This window comes from Entelurus aequoreus, linkage group LG14, assembly GCF_033978785.1.
Source record: "Entelurus aequoreus isolate RoL-2023_Sb linkage group LG14, RoL_Eaeq_v1.1, whole genome shotgun sequence".
Lineage (NCBI taxonomy): Eukaryota > Metazoa > Chordata > Actinopteri > Syngnathiformes > Syngnathidae > Entelurus > Entelurus aequoreus.
In genome coordinates this window covers 24,732,624-24,749,430 of record NC_084744.1, presented here as the reverse complement: position 1 = coordinate 24,749,430, position 16,807 = coordinate 24,732,624, and the positions used below count along the sequence as shown (strand labels likewise).

At 38.6% G+C, this 16,807-nt stretch overlaps 1 protein-coding gene across 2 annotated transcripts in view; it reads left to right on the top strand.

Annotated features, from left to right (window-relative positions):
- The window catches only part of LOC133664566 (agouti-related protein-like), a 90,518-nt gene extending 74,972 nt beyond the window's left edge, over positions 1–15,546 (top strand). For both annotated transcript variants that reach the window (XM_062069283.1, XM_062069284.1), the window contains exons 4-5: positions 8,897–8,970; positions 14,784–15,546. In XM_062069283.1, coding sequence (XP_061925267.1) covers positions 8,897–8,970; positions 14,784–14,978 — 269 coding nt within the window. In that variant the 3' untranslated portion in view covers positions 14,979–15,546. The remainder of the gene's footprint in view (positions 1–8,896; positions 8,971–14,783) is intronic.
- Positions 15,547–16,807: the final 1,261 nt, after the last annotated feature.

Here is a 16,807-nt window from a genome sequence, read left to right as displayed (position 1 = left end):
TAGAAGACATGTTATGACAGTAACTGCAGGGTGAAACGGTCAAGTTTTCTTTCGGGTTTGGAGACAATTATTTGTACAATCCCTTCTTAATCATGAAGCCCTTACCTCCTTTGTGGCCTGATCCTGACAGGGGCCCTTTTTTCAGGAGGGCGGTGCTTCCCAACAGTGGAGAAGACCAAGACAAATTCCTCAGCAGATTTGGGAAGTATCTGAGGAGTCTGCTGTCTGAGGGGTCAGAGACAGTACCAACTGAGGGAGATGATAGATGTTCAAATGGCTCTCTCAAAAAACTAGTTAATTCATGTGATTAATCACAACATTAATTTAGAGTACCGTATTTTTTGGACTATAAATCGCAGTTTTTTTCATAGTTTGGCCGGGGGTGCGACTTATACTTAGGAGCGACTTGTGTGTGAACTTATTAACACATTACCGTAAAATATCAAATAATATTATTTAGCTCATTCACGTAAGAGACTAGACGTATAAGATTTCATGGGATTTAGCGATTAGGAGTGACGTCAGATTGTTTGGTAAACGTATAGCATGTTCTATATTTTATAGTTATTTGAATGACTCTTACCATAATATGTTACGTTAACATACCAGGCACGTTCTCAGTTGGTTATTTATGCCTCATATAACGTACACTTATTCAGCCTGTTGTTCACTATTCTTTATTTATTTTAAATTGCCTTTCAAATGTCTATTATTGGTGTTGGGTTTTATCAAATAAATTTCCCCAAAAAATGCGACTTGTACTCCAGTGCGACTTGTGTTTTTTTCCTTCTTTATTATGCATTTTCGGCCGGTGCGACTTATACTCCGAAAAATACGGTAACTACACAATTTATTTTGAGCGTACATACATAAATGATTAGTTTGCTCAATGGTCCAGTCAGTGCAAAGATGAGTGAGGAGACTCCGACTGGTGTGTTCGCTGGCAAATTTCAATCCAAAATACACCCTGATTAGCCTTTTGATAAAACGTTTTCAAACAAAAAAAAAAGTGGTGCATTTAAGTGTCCAAAAAAATTCCATTTGTGTCCAAATATTGGGCTCTTTCATAACTTTGTTTAAACTATGCAAGTGAGTAATAACCTGTGACTAATCATGATTATTCCAAATTCAAGAGCGTGATTAAAATGATTTATAGGGAACCTATTATGCAAAACCAACTTTTCCTACCTATTGGTACCTGTTTTTGTGTATTTAGGACAGGGTTGTCAAGCATACGGCCCACGGGCCGGATCAGGCCCGCGAACAGGTTTTGTCCGGCCCTTGGGATGAGTTCTAAATGTGTCCCCTGGATGTCGCAATAATCAGAATCAGAATCAGAAATACTTAAATAATCCCTGAGGCAGTGGTTCTTAAAGGCCTACTGAAACCCACTACTACCGACCACGCAGTCTGATAGTTTATATATCAATGATGAAATCTTAACATTGCAACACATGCCAATACGGCCGGGTTAGATTACTAAAGTGTAATTTTAAATTTTGCGCGAAATATCCTTCTGAAAACGTCTCGGTATGATGACGTCTGCGCGTGACGTCACGGATTGTAGCGGACATTTTGGGACAGCATTGTGGCCAGCTATTAAGTCGTCTGTTTTCATCGCAAAATTCCACAGTATTCTGGACATATGTGTTGGTGAATCTTTTGCAATTTGTTCAATGAACAATGGAGATAGCAGAGAAGAAAGCTGTAGGTGGGAAGCGGTGTATTAGCGGCCGGCTGCAGCAACACAAACACGTATCCGGTGTTTCATTGTTAACATTCCCGAAAGATGACAGTCAAGCTTTACCATTGGCCTGTGGAGAACTGGGACAACAGAGACTCTTACCAGGAGGACTTTGAGTTGGATACGCAGACGCGCTATCGTGAGTACGCAGCTGCGCCTTCCAAACATTAGATCGCTTGCCAGTACGTGCGTGACGCTATGTGCATGTCACGTACGTAACTTTGGGGACTTTGGGGAAATATATGTGCTGTATGAACTTTGGGGAGGTGAACGGTACTTTGGGCTGTGGGATTGAGTGTGTTGTGCCGGTGTTTGAGTTGTATTGGTGGGTTATATGGACGGGAGGAGGGAGGTGTTTGTTATGCGGGATTAATTTGTGTCATATTAAATATAAGCCTGGTTGTGTTGTGGCTAATAGAGTATATATATGTCTTGTGTTTATTTACTATTTTAGTCATTCCCAGCTGAATATCAGGTCCCACCCGCCTCTCAAAGCATCTTCCCTATCTGAATCACTTCCACTGCCCTCTAGTCCTTCACTCTCACTTTCCTCATCCACAAATCTTTCATCCTCGCTCAAATTAATGGGGAAATCGTCGCTTTCTCGGTCCGAATCACTCTCGCTGCTGGTGGCCATGATTGTAAACAATGTGCGAATGTTAGGAGCTCTACAACCTGTGACGTCACGCGCATATCATGTGCTACTTCCGGTACAGGCAAGGCTTTTTTATCAGCGACCAAAAGTTGCAAACTTTATCGTCGATGTTCTCTACTAAATCCTTTCAGCAAAAATATGGCAATATCGCGAAATGATCAAGTATGACACATAGAATGGACCTGCTATCCCCGTTTAAATAAGAAAATCGCATTTCAGTAGGCTTTTAATCTGGGTTCGATCAAACCCTCGGGGTTCGGTGAGTCGGCCTCAGGGGTTCGGTGGAGCCTCCGCCCGGGAGGTCAAGCCACACCCGACTCATCGTGTACATAAAAACTTCTCCCTATCGGCATATTATGGATACGGCAACAGCAGAAGTCAAACTGATTTGCAGGTGTGTAATTTGTTGTGAGTGTTGTGCACTGTGTTGGTTTTGTTCTTTGAACAAGGTGATGTTCATGCACGGTTCATTTTGTGCACCAGTAAAAAATCATATAACTTTGTCTTAAATTTGAAAAAAATAACATTTTATTTTTCACTAAAGAAGGGTTCGGTGAATGCGCATATGAAACTGGTGGGGTTCGGTACCTCCAACAAGGTTAAGAACCACTGCCCTGAGGGGAAATAAAGATTTTCAGCACAATCCCATTCAAGATCAGACAAACATTACAGGGAGACAGAACAGGATCGCTCACGGGTCTGCCAACTTCCGGCGCCCCTCCATAGCCATAGCACACATAAACATGTGTGTAAGAGGGAAACATCAAAGAACACAAAGGACATTAAAGGCCTACTGAAATGAGATTTTCTTATTTAAACAGGGATAGCAGGTCCATTCTATGTGTCATACTTGATAATTTTGCGATATTGCCATATTTTTCCAGAAAGGATTTAGTAGAGAACATCGACGATAAAGTTCGCAACTTTTGGTCGCTAATAAAAAAGCCTTGCCTGTACCGGAAGTAGCGTGACGTCACAGGTTGTGGAGCTCCTCACATCTGCACATTGTTTACAATCATGGCCACCAGCAGCGAGAGCGAGGATGAAAGATTCGTGGATGAGGAAAGTGAGAGTGAAAGATTAGAGGGCAGTGGAAGCGATTCAGATAGGGAAGATGCTGTGAGAGGCGGGTGGGACCTGATATTCAGCTGGGAATGACTAAAACAGTAAATAAACACAAGACATATATATACTATTAGCCACAACACAACCAGGCTTATATTTAATATGCCACAAATTAATCCCGCATAAGAAACACCTCCCCCCTCCCGTCCATATAACCCACCAATACAAATCAAACACCCGCACAACACACTCAATCCCACAGCCCAAAGTATCGTTCACCTCCCCAAAGTTCATACAGCACATATATTTCCCCAAAGTCACGTATGTGACATGCACATAGCGGCACGCACGTACGGGCAAGCGATCAAATGTTTGGAAACCGCAGTTGCGTACTCACAGTAGCGCGTATCCAACTCAAAGTCCTCCTGGTAAGAGTCTCTGTTGTCCCAGTTCTCTACGTGTTTGTGTTGCTGCAGCCGGCCGCTAATACACCGCTTCCCACCTACAGCTTTCTTCTTTGCTGTCTTCATTGTTCATTAAACAAATTGCAAAAGATTCACCAACACAGATGTCCAGAATACTGTGGAATTTTGCGATGAAAACAGACGACTTAATAGCTGGCCACAATGCTGTCCCAAAATGTCCGCTACAATCCGTGACGTCACGCGCAAACGTCATCATACCGAGACGTTTTCAGCAGAATATTCCGCGGGAAATTTAAAATTGCACTTTACTAATGTAACCCGACCGTATTGGCATGTGTTGCAATGTTAAGATTTCATCATTGTGGCCCAGTCACATAATATCTACGGCTTTTCACACACACACAAGTGAATGTGTAACAGTCACTGTTCTGCGTTGTGTATTTTGTAGTGAGGCGCACACACCGGAGTTGAGTCTTAGAGGGTTTATTCACCTTTTTTTGAATAGAAACAAAAACAACAGGGCGTCACACACAGTCCACAGCTAACAGGATCTCTCTCCACAGCTCCGAGCGTCAGTGCTCACTCAATTCAATTATGTATGCTTTCATGTGGAAATAATAACAATAATAATAATAATAATAATAATAAAAAGGTAAATAAAGCATAAAATAGTCTCAAATAAAATTATAAAATAAAACACAGTATATAAAATATATACTTCAGCAAATAACAATATATATTAAGAAAAAGGATCCTTAATATGTGCAGCAATACACCTCATCTTTCCCACCCACATCAACTCTTTTTATACTTTTTTTTTACAATAAACTATGCCAAAAAAACTCATAACAGACATACCTTTTTTTGAATAGAAACAAAAACAACAGGGCGTCACACACAGTCCACAGCAAACAGTATCTCTCTCCACTAAAGAATAAAGAGAGGAATAATACACACTCATATTAATGCTACAGTGGCACACAAGATGTCCACACAGACACACAGCAGAGCCCCTGACTCGTGCACAAACTCACGAGACCAGGAAACCCCGCAACAACTGCCGCTAGCAGTAAGCTAATCAAGCTAATCCACACTTCATTTAGCATACAAAAGTCCGTTTTTTTCAACAATTCAACAACCATTATTCGGGAATTCAACCCGCATGCACACCAACAAGTCACAAGACAGTGCGCATTCCCACAAAACACTTTTAAAAGCGACAACCAAAAAGTTTGTAAAAAAAAAAACAAAGGGAGAGAGACATTAACGTGACTTACCAGCTCCGAACGTCAGTGCTCACTGAAGCTGGTCACACAGGTGCGACGCCAAATCACCCCCCAGGGAAACAAAAAGGTATGTAACGGAAAATAATAGAGTGGAACCTATTTACAATGAGAAACACTTTTGGGGAAGTTCACAACAAAAAATGATGTGAATAAATGACCAAAATTAAAATAAAATAAAATTTAGCTCGGCTACATATGCAAGGCATACTTGGTCAACAGCCATACAGGTCACACTGAGGGTGGCCGTATAAACAACTTTAACACTGTTACAAATATGCGCCACACTGTGAACCCACACCAAACAAGAATGACAAACACATTTTGGGAGAACATCCGCACTGTAACACAACATAAACACAACAGAACATATACCCAGAACCACTTACAGCACTAACTCTTCCGGGACGCTACAATATACACCCCCGCTACCACCAAAACCCCCCCCCCCCCCCCCCCCCCCCATCTCCCGAATTCAGAGGTCTCAAGGTTGCCAAGTATGCTCTAGTATACTCTGGACTGAAGCTGTGTGCCTACATTGTTTTTGTAGCTGTTGTTTTGAGGCATGTTTAAAAAAAAGAATGCACTTTGTGAAAGTCAAAGTATAGTATTTCCCATACTTGTAGTGGGTATCAGGATTATCTCAGGGAGAGCATGTCCCAAATTACAAGCTGCTGTTTTGAGGCATGTTAAAAAAAATAATGCACTTTGTGACTTCAATAATAAATATGGCAGTGCCATGTTGGCACTTTTTTCCATAACTTGAGTTGATTTATTTTGGAAAACCTTGTTACATTGTTTAATGCATCCAGCGGGGCATCACAACAAAATTAGGCATAATAATGTGTTAATTCCACGGCTGTATATATCGGTATCGGTTGATATCGGTATCGGTAATTAAGAGTTGGACAATATCTGAATATCAGATATCGGCAAAAAAGCCATTATCGGACATCTCTATTGCAGATATACTATTATATGAGCCGCTACTTTTTTCCTACACTTTGTAACCTGCGGCTAATAAAACGATGCGGACAATTTGTCGATTTGTCTTTGCTACTGGCCTTAATGTTTTGTGTTCAATAGTTTTCATTAAACCCAAGCAGAGGACTATAATGCTGTGTTATTGTTTGTGCGATGGCACCATTTTTCAATGCAGGTTTTGCGGGTTGAAAAATGTACTGCCTTGAACCGAAAGTAAAACCATCCATAGCGTTTCTGCTCGAACGTATTTTTCATCCATCACTCCAAGTAATGTTTGTAAGTTTTTCAATATAACGAAAACAATTCTTACTTCCCAAATCGTCCTGTGTGATGTCTGTAGAAGTGTTCTCATGCATATGTTTACGCGCTATCATAATGTAATCAAGCTAGCGTTGTTAGCATTAGATAATATGCTATCACTGAAGGCCTAGGTGAAATGCACAGCTTGCCACTGTAGAATTGTATCCAACGTGCTTTGCATGACTCCGCCATCGTAGCCCTAAGCCAGGGGTCGGCAACCCAAAATGTTGAACGAGCCATATTGGACCAAAAATAAAAAATAAAAATCCTTCTGGAGCTGCAAAAAATTAAAAGCCTTCCATAAGTCTTATAATGAAGGCAACACAGGGTGTAAGTGTTTATATCAGCTATTAGCTATCAAAATGACTATGTTTCGCAGGCTGATGCAAATGGTCATTGACAGAAATGTTGAAATGTAATATTTATTCTACACATTTTTGCAACATCGGAAAACATTAGTAAAACAGAGGCTTCCCAGAGAGTGAGATAACTCCTGGAATTTACTGCTTTAGAATGGCGAAAGGTATAGATGTGTGTGTCCAAGTTAAAGGAAACAACAGGCTGTCTTCTTCTACTGGATTTATTACAATCTTTGCAAGCTGGTTAACGTTTGCTGTGGTCTGGAACAACGTGTCACACAAACAACTATCAGACACCCCTCACTCACTCTCTCTGATGCCGAGAGGCTCGCCCACGCCTTTGTCTCCTCCAGGTTAGACTACTGCAACGCACTTCTTGTCGAGATCCCCAGCAAGAACATCCAGAACCTGCAATACATACAAAATAGTGCTGCTAGGATCCTGGTGAGAGTGCGGAAATACGACCACATCACACCAATTCTCAAATCCCTTCACTGGCTTCCTGTTCCACTCAGGATTGAATACAAAGTCTCCCTACTAACCCACCAGTGCCTCCATGGAAATGCCCCCCTTTACCTCAAAGAACTACTCACCCCCAAATCCTCCACACGACACCTCCGCTCCGAATAGGCTAACCTCCTCCAAACTCCAAGGACAAAGCTACGAACTATGGGAGACCGGGCTTTCTGCTCCGCCGCTCCCAGTCTGTGGAATGTTCTCCCTGACCACCTGAGGGCACCACAGACTGTGGATGCTTTTAAAAAAGGCTTAAAAACCCTTCTTTTAAAAAAAAAGCCTTGTTATAGATATATGCAAACTAGTTCTAGCTATTAGGCTGTTCTAGTTTTTATTTTATTTATTTTTTTAAATTATCTTTTTATTATTTTTTTCAATACACTGTAGCACTTTGAGGTTGTTTGCTCAATGTAAAGTGCTTTTTACAAATAAAATCTAGTATTATTATTATTATTATTAATATTACCTACAGATAATGTGTCATGAGGCATGCAAATATAAATTAAATATATGGAGGACATAGCATTATTAGCATTGATTAGCTTGCAGTCATGCAGTGACCAAATATGCCTGATTAGCACTCCAACAAGTCAGTAACATCAACAAAGCTCACCTTTCTGCATTCACGCACAGCATGAAACGTTCGTTGGACAAAATGAGACAAAGAAGGAGTGGCATAAAACACGTCTTTCTGTGGCAGCGTTGGAGAAATTTGTACATGTAAACAAACTACGGTGCATTCAAGGACCGCTTAAATTAGTAGGACAAGACGGCGCTCGCCAAATACTCTCATCAGTGAAGCATGTTTAATGTGAACAGTGGGATTTCTAACAATTAGGAAGGTTTGTGTCATGTTTGCTCTCATACAGAAACAATATTAAAACAAAAATTTAATTTTTTCCACCATCTTTTCCATTTTCATAAATGTTTTAAAAAGCTCCAGGGAGCAACTAGGGCGGCGCTAAAGAGCTGCATGCGGCTCGAGAGCCGCGGGTTGCCGACCCCCGCCTTAAGCCATAGTCAATAAGCTCCTTCTTTTCTCTATCCCCTTGTTGTGGTGCAGACTGGCTCGTACATGCACATGCATCCTCTGTTGCTGCCATTTCTAATTCAAAGTAGCGAATAGTTCAACCCTATATCGGTCAGTGGGCTCCATATGGAAGTGCTACAACTACAACATGGCTGGCAGGGAGAAGTCGCTGTCGAAGTGGAGGCACGTGAATAAGACCACCCGCAAAACAGCGCATTCTGAAGAGAAAAACAACTTTTGACCAAAGACCCACCATTACATGTTAAGTAGAACACAAGTAAGGGTTTTAAAAAATGAGGACCCTTTTAAATCCAGATGACAGCGTAATTAACCTAAAATGTCTTTGGGGCACAAAAATACCTTTTTAAAACTTAATTGACCACAGCCTGAATTGGATTTTCCAATATCAATGTCCTAATCTATAACTTCACAGGTTGTCAGAGATCCAGGATATTATTTTGTGGTAAAGTGTAGAAAACGTGTGCATTGTCTGAATATGGAAAATAAACACTGCTTCTTTTTCATCTGATTTTAGTTGGGGGCCAAGCGAGGACCAGACGGCTCTTTGCGAGACAAAAGACTTCACCGCCTGCGGAGGGTGTCAGTCCTGTAGGTTGTTTTGTTGTTTACGTCAAATTGAAAGTGTCATTTTCCAATTTTCCAGTTATTTTCCAGATGCCACTATTTTTTTATTAAATGTTCTCGCAACTGCATGAACACTCATGATGTGCGATACCACGGATTTTCCTTCCGATCCAATACCAAGTAAAAATTCAGGCTGATATCGGCAATACCGATGTTTTGTGCAAATATACCTAATGTGTCTGCAAAAATTTTAAAAGATGTGTATTTTCAAATAACATATCTACCTGTAATATAATGAGAAATAGCTCTGTTTTTTTAAACTAATAATAATAATGTCATAGTTAGTCACATTTAACACAACGTTGTGTCTTTAAATATATATAATGTATTTTTTTAAGCTTTTTTTTATTTATTTTTTATTAAAAAATATTAAAATGCCCTGCCATACTTGACTTTCCAGTATGCGGCCCTTGGTGGAAAAAGTTTAGACACCCATGATCTAAAATATTATAAACTCACAAAATAGAAATGAATTATATTTACAATATAAACAAACAGTTAGTTCATTAAAAAATAAAATTACTAACTTATGAAATTATTTGAAGAATTACAACAACCATAAAGACTGTTAAATGTGTAACAGAGCATTATTATTTATGTACAAACTTGGTTAGGCAGGTAAACAATCGTATTTTTATTCTATTTTTACATGGGGGAAAAAATAATAGTAAAATTGTAAGAAAAAACTGCAAAAAAATCAGGACGTAATGAGAAAAAGTTTAAATGTTCCAATTAATAATTAATATATCCATCCATCCATCGCCTTCCGCTTATCCATCGCGGGGGCAGCAGCCCAAGCAGAGAAGCCCAGACTTCCCTCTTCCCAGTTACTTTGTCCAGCTCCTCCCGGGGATCCAGAGGCGTTCCCAGGCCAGCCGGGAGACATAGTCTTCCCAATGTGTCCTGGGTCTTCCCCGTGGCCTCCTACCGGTCGGACGTGCCCTAAACACCTCCCTAGGGAGGCGTTCGGGTGGCATCCTGACCAGATGCCCGAACCACCTCATCTGGCTCCTCTCCATGTGGAGGAGCAGCGGCTTTACTTTGAGCTTCTCCCGGATGACAGAGCTTCTCACCCTATCTCTAAGGGAGAGCCCCGCCACCCGACGGAGGAAACTAATTTCGGCCGCTTGTACCCGTGATCTTGTCCTTTCGGTCATAACCCAAAGCTCATGACCATAGGTGAGGATAGGAACGTAGATAGACCGGTAAATTGAGAGCTTTGCCTTCCGGCTCAGCTCCCTCATCACCCGCACCGATCCGCCTGTCGATCTCACGATCCACTCTTCCCTCACTCGTGAACAAGACTCTGAGGTGCTTGAACTCCTCCACTTGTGGCAAGATCTCTTCCCCAACCCGGAGGTGGCACTCCACCCTTTTATGGGTGAGAACCATGGACTCGGACTTGGAGGTGCTGATTCTCATACCAGTCGCTTCACACTCGGCTGCGAACCGATCCAGTGAGAGCTGAAGATCCTGGCCAGATAAAGCCATCAGGACCACATCATCTGCAAAAAGCAGAGACCTAATCTTGCAGCCACCAACCCGAATCCCCTCAACGCCCTGACTGTGTCTAGAAATTCTGTTCAGAAATGTTCTGAACAGAATCGGTGACAAAGGGCAGCCTTGGCGGAGTCCAACCCTGACTAGAAACGGGTCCGACTTACTGCCGGCAATGCGGACCAAGCTCTGACAATGATCATACATGGACGTACCGCCACAATCAGACAGTCCGATACTCCATACTCTCTCAGCACTCCCCACGGTCGAATGCCTTCTCCAAGTCCACAAAGCACATGTAGACTGGTTGGGCAAACTCCCAAGCACCCTCCAGGACCCTGCCGAGAGTATAGAGCTGGTCCACAATAATTAATATAAACATAGTTATTTATCTAGAACAGGGGTCACCAACGCGGTGCCCGCGGGCACCAGGTCGCCCGTGAGGACCAGATGAGTCGCCCGCTGGCCTGTTCTAAAAATAGCTCAAATAGCAGCACTTACCAGTGAGCTGCCTCTATTTTTTAATTTGTATTTATTTACTAGCAAGCTGGTCTCGCTTTGCCCTACATTTTTAATTCTAAGAGAGACAAAACTCAAATAGAATTTGAAAATCCAAGAAAATATTTTAAAGACTTGGTCTTCACTTGTTTAAATAAATTAATTAATTGTTTTACTTTGCTTCTTATAACTTTCAGAAAGACAATTTTGGAGAAAAAATACAACCTTAAAAATGTTTTTTTCGGATTTTTAAACACATATACCTTTTTACCTTTTAAATTCCTTCCTCTTCTTTCCTGACAATTTAAATCGATGTTCAAGTAAATGTATCTTTTTTATTGTAAAGAATAATAAATACATTTTAATAAAATTTTTCATTTTAGCTTCTGTTTTTTTGACAAAGAATATTTGTGAAATATTTCTTCAAACTTATTATAATTAAATTTCAAAAAAATTATTCTGGCAAAGCTAGAAAATCTGTAGAATCAAATTTAAATCTTATTTCAAAGTCTTTTGAATTTCTTTAAAAAATTTTGTTCTGGAAAATCTAGAAGAAATAATGATTTGTCTTTGTTAGAAATATAGCTTGGTCCAGTTTGTTATATATTCTAACAAAGTGCAGATTGGATTTTAACCTATTTAAAACATGTCATCAAAATTCTAAAATTAATCTTAATCAGGAAAAATTACTAATGATGTTCCATAAATTATTTTTTAAATTTTTTCAAAAAGATTCGAATTAGCTAGTTTTTCTCTTCTTTTTTTCGGTTGAATTTTGAATTTTAAAGAGTCGAAATTGAAGATAAACTATGTTTCAGAATTTAACTGTCATTTTTTTCGTGTTTTCTCCTCTTTTAAACCGTTCAATTAAGTGTAAATATCATTAATTATTAATAATAACGTAGAGTTAAGGGTAAATTGAGCAAATTGGCTATTTCTGGCAATTTATTTAAGTGTGTATCAAACTGGTAGCCCTTCGCATTAATCAGTACCCAAGAAGTAGCTCTTGGTTTCAAAAAGGTTGGTGACCCCTGATCTAGAATATATAGGTTGAATTAACTTGATGTCACGTTCGGCTCATTAACTATGCAAGGCTCGAAGTGGTGCCTTTTTCGAAGAAGAATGTCCTATGCTTGCGTTGCTTTCGGCTGTTGGAACCGTTCAAAGCACAAAAAGGACTAAAGTTTCTTCAGAGTTCCTAGAGAGATAATCAAGAAGGGCGAAAGATGTCAAGATTTTACGAATAACGACAAGAAAAATGGCATGCACTCCAGTCCAAGGGAGCAGAGTCGAAGAACGCACCAGTTTGCAGAGATCACTTTGTTAAACATTTGTTTGATATATTTTTTACTTTTACTATTTCCCATTTAAGTATTATCTTGATGTTGTTTGTATTTTTTTAAATGCATTTTTGCTACGAACGTTTCGTAAAGCACCAACTCGGCGAAGAAAGCAAATGTGAACAAAACCTAAACGAGTAAACCTAAAACCTAAACCTAAACTGCTTTTACCAAAGGCAGTGATCATAAATGAAGCTTTCAGCACATACACAATGTTGACATCTATAGTTATATTTTGATAAAAACGGGGAAAAACACACTACTTTTAACGGCCCGTGCAACAAAACAGATAATCTTTGATATCACTCGACAAAACTTTATTTGATTACGTATAGGGATAGTAGGATTTTTTTGCTTGTATCTGCTTTTTAGCAGGAAGATCTAAGCCCCATGCGTGCTCAGTTCAGTTTGTTTGCTGCACAGTAGCCAGGTTGGTTTGGTGGCCCACCAGTTTAATTCTGGTCAAAAGTCACGTGATGAAATACAAACCCCGTTTCCATATGAGTTGGGAAATCGTGTCAGATGTAAATATAAACGGAATACAATGATCTGCAAATCATTTTCAACCCATATTCAGTTGAATATGCTGCAAAGACAACATATTTGATGTTCAAACTGATAAACTTTTTTTTTTTTGCAAATAATCATTAACTTTAGAATTTGATGCCAGCAACACGTGCCAAAGAAGTTGGGAAAGGTGGCAATAAATACTGATAAAGTTGAGGAATGCTCATCAAACACTTATTTGGAACATCCCACAGGTGAACAGGCAAATTGGGAACAGGTGGGTGCCATGATTGGGTATAAAAGTAGATTCCATGAAATGCTCAGTCATTCACAAACAAGGATGGGGCGAGGGTCACCACTTTGTCAACAAATGCGTGAGCAAATTGTTGAACAGTTTAAGAAAAACCTTTCTCAACCAGCTATTGCAAGGAATTTAGGGATTTCACCATCTACGGTCCGTAATATCATCAAAGGGTTCAGAGAATCTGGAGAAATCACTGCACATAAGCAGCTAAGCCTGTGACCTTCGAGCCCTCAGGCTGTACTGCATCAACAAGCGACATCGGTGTGTAAATGATATCACCACATGGGCTCAGGAACAATTCAGAAACCCACTTTCAGTAACTACAGTTGGTCGCTACATCTGTAAGTGCAAGTTAAAACTCTCCTATGCAAGGCGAAAACCGTTTATCAACAACACCCAGAAACGCCGTCGGCTTCGCTGGGCCTGAGCTCATCTAAGATGGACTGATACAAAGTGGAAAAGTGTTCTGTGGTCTGACGAGTCCACATTTCAAATTGTTTTTGGAAACTTTGGACGTTGTGTCCTCCGGACCAAAGAGGAAAAGAACCATCCGGATTGTTATAGGCGCAAAGTTGAAAAGCCAGCATCTGTGGTGGTATGGGGGTGTATTAGTGCCCAAGACATGGGTAACTTACACATCTGTGAAGGCGCCATTAATGCTGAAAGGTACATACAGGTTTTGGAGCAACATATGTTGCCATCCAAGCAACGTTACCATGGACGCCCCTGCTTATTTCAGCAAGACAATGCCAAGCCACATGTTACATCAACGTGGCTTCATAGTAAAAGAGTGCGGGTACTAGACTGGCCTGCCTGTAGTCCAGACCTGTCTCCCATTGAAAATGTGTGGCGCATTATGAAGCCTAAAATACCACAACTTAAGCTGTACATCAAGCAAGAATGGGAAAGAATTCCACCTGAGAAGCTTCAAAAATGTGTCTCCTCAGTTCCCAAATGTTTACTGAGTGTTGTTAAAAGGAAAGGCCATGTAACACAGTGGTGAACATGCCCTTTCCCAACTACTTTGGCACGTGTTGCAGCCATGAAATTCTAAGTGAATTATTATTTGCAAAAAAAAAATAAAGTTTATGAGTTTGAACATCAAATATCTTGTCTTTGTAGTGCATTCAATTGAATATGGGTTGAAAATGATTTGCAAATCATTGTATTCCGTTTATATTTACATCTAACACAATTTCTCAACTCATATGGAAACGGGGTTTGTACAACCCAATATCTGTTTTTAGCATTTACATTTAAAAAAAAAAAAATATATATATATATATATATATATATATATATATATATATATATATATATATATATATATATATATATCAATATGGCTCCCACATATTTTGACTTTTCAGTATGTCATTTTGGGCATCCACGAACTTAAATATAAGAAGTATCAATATTTCTATTCGAGTATCGATATTAGAGCATCTGGTATCGCCGGTGTGGATATTTCACTATCAATCCCTAATGAACACACATAACAATTTGCTCTCTTGTTAACAAATGATGCCAAACATCGTCCTCGCTTTTGACACTTAAAATTGGAAATATTGTCTCATTTCATAAATTGCCAGCAGCAGTAATCCCATAAAACTCAATTTCTGTGTTCCCAGAAACGCAAGACGGAGGTCGTAACCCCCGTGCGCCGCTGCAGCCTCCAGCGGGAGACCTGCTCCTCCTCTGTGCCGTGCTGCAACCCCTGCTCGGCCTGCCGTTGTCGCTTCTTCAACACCGTCTGCCACTGCTGGAAGATGAATCATCCATGCGTGAAGAGGCGTAAAACCCCGCGGATGGGTATTGGTGCGTAGGCGCCATGGAGCCATATCCTGTATGGCAATGTACAGTACATATACTATACTGTACATTCTGTGTACTGGCTTTCTCTTTACTTCTCTTGTCTATACTTTTTAGTCCCAAAAGAATAATCAAAAACAAAACTGACACAATAATGTTTAGCTGTGGTATGCAATATGTAATGTAAAAAAATCATACAACATTTCAGTGGTAACTCGGTTTTTATAAGTAATCCATAGTAAGTAATCCCAGTCGCACAAAATTGAAATCAAGTTTTACTATAGGAAATATTGCAAATCCAATTAATAAGAAGATAATAATAATAATATTATTAATTATTATTATTACAATAGAAGTAGGGATGTGAATCTTACTACAACACGATTCGATTCGATTCTCATTATTGGGGTGACGATTCGATTCATAATCGACTCTCGATATAAACTGATTCTTGAAATATATTATTTGGTATAAAAATGATGATAAAATATTTTCAAAACAGGTTACACGTTACAAAAGCTACTCTTGGCTACTTGCCTATGACGTATACGCGTAGAGAGTAAGCCGGAGATGGGCGGAAAAAATAAATTACAAACATATGTATATGTAAGTATATATAGTGGGGCAAAAAAGTATTTAGTCAGCCACCCATTGATTATCAATGGGTGGCTGACTAAATACTTTTTTGCCCCACTGTATATATACATACATATATATATAAATTATATATGTATGTATGTATATATGTATATACATATATACTGTATATATATATTAACATACATATATACACATAAATATATATATATATATATATATATATATACACATACATATGTGTGTATATGTATATACAGTGTTTCCCCCAGAAAATTTGTGGGAGAGGGCGTCGCCCGGGATAGGCAGCAAGACGGGGAAGGGGGTGGGTGGGTGGGTGTAAGGAACAGTGTAACTCAGCCTATCGCATCACGTCTCCACCTCATCGTTGCCACCACAGCCTAGGGGGGCAATAGACTACAGACTCTGATTACATTGAACACATTGTTTATTAAAAAATAACCAAATAACAATATCTTATAATAAATACAAATATTTGAGAAATAAAGAAACCTACAATTTTCTTGTTAAGACATTAGTTTAGGCGGTGGCTCTTTGTTGTTAAGGCAGCCGCCGTAACAACAAAACGCTGCGGGAAACCCTGATATATATATATATATATATATATATATATATATATATATATATATATATATATATATATATATATATATATATATATATATATATATATATATATATATATATATATATATATATATACACATATTTACATACATACATATATATTTGTTTTAATTAATATTTATACCGATTCTAAAGTGATTCTAAATTTTCAAAGGTTGATTGAAAAAAATATATAATATTTTTGCCAGTAAAGTATTAAAAATAAATTCATATTTGAATATATTTAATCCATAAAATTGATTGATATATATCAATTTAAATATAAATTAACAAATTGTATAGATTTAATATATTTAAATATGACTTTTGTATATATATATATATATATATATATATATATATATATATATATATATATATATATATATATATATATATATATATATATATATATATATATATATATATAAATTAATCATTTTTTTAAATTATGCATATTTATATTATGATAAATAAGAAACCCAATTTCGATGTGAATCCATTTTTTTCATTATAACCACAGTTTTTTTTATTCAGAAAAAAATTACAAATACACACGAATGACAAACAAAATAGATTAATGAACATTTAACATCACTTTCAACTTGTCAGTGAAGAC